At 44.7% G+C, this 1937-nt stretch overlaps 1 protein-coding gene across 1 annotated transcript in view; it reads right to left on the bottom strand.

Moving 5' to 3' along the window:
• The window catches only part of LOC143028141 (fatty acid-binding protein-like), a 42196-nt gene extending 41880 nt beyond the window's left edge, over window positions 1-316 (bottom strand). Inside the window, exon 1 of the mRNA XM_076189812.1 lies at window positions 32-316. Coding sequence (XP_076045927.1) covers window positions 32-263 — 232 coding nt within the window. The 5' untranslated portion in view covers window positions 264-316. The remainder of the gene's footprint in view (window positions 1-31) is intronic.
• Between the last annotated feature and the right edge of the window lie 1621 nt (window positions 317-1937).

The following is a 1937-nucleotide window of genomic DNA, read 5'->3' as shown; positions in this document are numbered from 1 at the left end:
CACAAACAAAATAATTATATAGACATCTTACCTAGAGCCTTCATGAATTCATCAAAGTTCTCAGATGAGTCCAGGGTATATTTGCCGGTAACAGACATGTTGGCTGTGATGTTGGTGTCAGCGGAAGAGGAGGAGAAAGCCGTGTGAACCGAATGAAGGCTTCTAACGGACAGGCAGCATTTGTGAATAGGTAGCTCTCTCAACGCCGCGCCGGGGCGAAGAAGCGGCGCGGGAGGAAGGGGGAGGAAGGGGGTGGAGAACATGACGCGTTCCCACCGGGCCTCGTGTTCGGGCCAGACGCCGGTTGGGTGGTGGTGGTTGGAGCATGGGTGGTGGGTGGGCAGAGGTCTGAGAATAACGCTGAGCCACTAGGCTTGACCAAAGTCCAATTACCCGGACCTCATGGACTGAACAAAGGGTATTTCATGTCTGACAAGGGGATAACAATGCTACTGAGATAATTAATACTTCATACAGTTAATCAGCCATTCCGAGTCCACAGCAGAACGAAGGCCTCTCCCAAACTATCCCATAAGACGCATGACTACGCCTTATCTGCTACGTCACTCCTGCAAAATTCTGTTTCGTTTCTTTACCTTGTGTCTGGTCTCTATCCACATTCCCATTTCGCGTCGTGCAGTCACACAATTCCTCAATTCCCTAGCGGCTTGAGATTGCCCACAAGGATAGAAGCGCTGGTAAACTACAGCCTATGACAACAACAAAATGTGAACAACTTAAGTGAAACTGTTTCATGTACTTCATAACGTCACGCCTTCCTGACGTCACGGCCTCCTGACGTCACGCCTTCTAGGCGTATCACATTCCTGACCAAGATCTAAGAATATAAGGTCTAACCAGTTCCGACCGAATTTCGAGGGAGTTGGCGCAGCGGGCCCGTGAACGTCACCTGGCTGTTCAAAGTGGGGTTGGCGGGTCCTATAGCTGTCAGTTGAAGCTGGTGCGTCGTTTGGGAAAGACGTTCCCTTCGCTCGCACCGCTCCACGCAATTAGTTATATTCTGACAAATATTATATAAAATATATATATAAATATATATAAAATATTATAGTTCCTGTCTATATATATGAATATATAATATATATAAAATATTATAGTTCCTGTCTTCCTTGGCGTTTCACAGTTTTCTTCAGTGTTTCACAAAGAGAAAATGGACTCAGCCTAATGACGTCAGAAGCTGCGCAGAAGAATTCAAACGGTCTGACCTGTATATTTAGACCTTGTTCCTGACGTCAAGCCCTCATGACATTACGACCTCCTGACGGCACACCCTCCTGACGTCACTGCCTCCTCCAGTATCACCCCTCTTCGAGCTCTCCTGAAGTTTATTTCAACACTTTCAGGATTAGTTGGTGCCTGAACACAAAATATGTACAGTGTTATATACATAACGATATATTATCATACTTATAAAGAAGAGTGACTAGGTTTTCTGTTGACTTGTAGCCACTGGGTGTGGGGCACTAAGGGGGTTGCTTAAACCACATAAATTTTTTAGGACCCTCCCGAAATTCTGTGAAAAAACATGGAAATGGCAATAGCGATTATGATAATGATAATATTAATACTACTAATAATAACAGTAATAATGTGGTGATGCTTGTTTGGTGACAAAACAGCACCACGTTGTACTGGCGATAATATTAGCATCGCGTGCGTGGGCCCCCACTAAAGACGAGCGAAACCCGGTAACATAATTAAATCTTGTTGAGGTAAAGCTTTTCTTATCTAGATACTAAATATATGGCATAACCCCGCTGACCCACAAACAAATAAGGCTCTATTCAGCCATGGCCAGGTGTCCCGAGTGGGCGTGTTGTAGGACTTTTAGGTACTTATGCCTTTGGTCAACATACTATACAAAGAAATGAAAATGACCCATGATAGATGCTAAGGACGACTAGATCCAGCATTGA

Source organism: Oratosquilla oratoria, chromosome 9 (assembly GCF_046742065.1).
Source record: "Oratosquilla oratoria isolate Oo_2021 chromosome 9, ASM4674206v1, whole genome shotgun sequence".
NCBI classification, from domain to species: Eukaryota; Metazoa; Arthropoda; class Malacostraca; order Stomatopoda; family Squillidae; genus Oratosquilla; species Oratosquilla oratoria.
This window is presented reverse-complemented; position numbering and strand designations above follow the sequence as displayed.